The 1639-nt window shown below is 43.4% G+C and overlaps 1 protein-coding gene across 1 annotated transcript in view; it reads right to left on the reverse strand.

Moving 5' to 3' along the window:
• The window catches only part of LOC102677419 (zinc finger protein 512B-like), a 1672-nt gene extending 376 nt beyond the window's left edge, over nt 1-1296 (reverse strand). The window contains exons 1-3 of the mRNA XM_006610084.2: nt 1232-1296; nt 689-913; nt 1-80 (exon numbers count right to left, since the gene is read on the reverse strand). Coding sequence (XP_006610147.1) covers nt 1-80; nt 689-913; nt 1232-1243 — 317 coding nt within the window. The 5' untranslated portion in view covers nt 1244-1296. The remainder of the gene's footprint in view (nt 81-688; nt 914-1231) is intronic.
• Nucleotides 1297-1639: the final 343 nt, after the last annotated feature.

Genomic DNA, 1639 nt, shown 5'->3' on the forward strand with positions numbered 1-1639 from the left:
ACGTGCCTGGTCACTTCGACTGGGTATGGTTTGGGGACGGGAACGGCGACGGGACGATCGACCGGGACGGCGACCGGCACCTGAAACAAAAATTGGGTCGGTTAATCAATTTTATGCGAGTACAAAGATCTGAACGAAGAGTACGAGGTGACAAGAAAGAGTTGAAGGAACGATATCTTTTTTCCTCTTCGAACAGAAGAGTTGTTGCAACAGTTAGATCATTGGCAAAAAATCGAGTGACTCGAGGACTTTTTCCAAGAGAAATCGCACGTGTGGGATTTGCAACGTTCTAAACGTTTACGAAATCGCGTTCACATTGAAACGTTAATTAACGTCCGATGATGAAGGCGTTTACTGCCAATCACGCGAACAGATATTCCAGGATAAACAGAGCGTGATTGGAAGCTCGAGGTCCTCGTCTGAGCGCGAGCTGATCTCCTTGATACCGATGTGAATATAGCGCATCAATATGTTGATTCGAGTATATGCAAATCGACTGGAACATTGTTTCCGTGGAACATTGCATCGAGTCGTTCTCGATTTCGCGATGCATTCTTTTTTCTTTTTCTTTTTTCTTTATCACTTTTTACCAGAGATTACGCACGAGCTGATCGTGAAGATCTCGTAACATTTTTGTTCCATTTTTTTTTTCTTTTTTATAGAAAGGGAAGGGAAGAATTATCTTTACCTTAACCGGGACAGGGACGTGTTTCTCGACAGGAACAGCGACAGGATGTGGTACAGGGACTGGCACTTCCTTGGTTACCACCGAGACTGCCTGGCTGATCGGTGCAGCGTAACTAGAGTATCCATATCCTCCGTATCCTCCATAGATTCCACGTTTGTCCTTCTTCGTTTCAGTAGCTTGCTCTTCGGCCAAGGTTGCCGCCACGAGGGCGAAGATGATGAGAAGCTGCAAGAACGATCCAATTCTAATTATTGAGATTCACTTGCGGCGACCGGCAAGAAATTTTCTTTTTGCTCTGCTAAGTTTTCTTCAAATTCTTTATATATTATTCGATTTCGAATAAAATTGGAAAAATCAGTCTTCGTGCACCGAAACGTTTGAAAAATAATAACGATATATATATATATTTTCCTTTTTTTCTTTGCTTCGACAAGGTATATACTTTGGATCCTTGGAGACGGAGTCAGTCCTGATCCCAGGCAAAGACTGATCGTCAAGATCGCGGAGATCATAGCGATCGTCCATACGGCTGTAATTGCTCACCTTAGCGTTCATGTTGGCTGCGCTATTGGAGTTGGTTCGTTGGTTGTTTTGCGACTGATGAGATAGCAAGAAGATCCACTGCTTTTATACGGTGTGACGACCACGACGAACCCTTGAAGAGGAGGTGGTGGGCAGTTGCGGACCTCACTGAAACGGTGAGAAGAAATTGGGCGTGGGGGATATAGGCAGGGGTCTTCGAAAACCGATCCAAGGCAAAGCTTCTTTTCCACTCCTTTTTTTGCGAAAGATAACTTTGTATCCCCACCCCATCACGGATTAATATCTTACGTCAATAACTTTCTTCAATTTAATACGAATCGTGTTTCCCTTGTAGGATAGTTTCTCTGTTTTCCGTGTATTCGAGAGTTACTAAGCCTTTAATCCCTTGGGATTAATTTTTTTTTTTTT

This window comes from Apis dorsata, unplaced genomic scaffold, assembly GCF_000469605.1.
Source record: "Apis dorsata unplaced genomic scaffold, Apis dorsata 1.3 scaffold_68, whole genome shotgun sequence".
Lineage (NCBI taxonomy): Eukaryota > Metazoa > Arthropoda > Insecta > Hymenoptera > Apidae > Apis > Apis dorsata.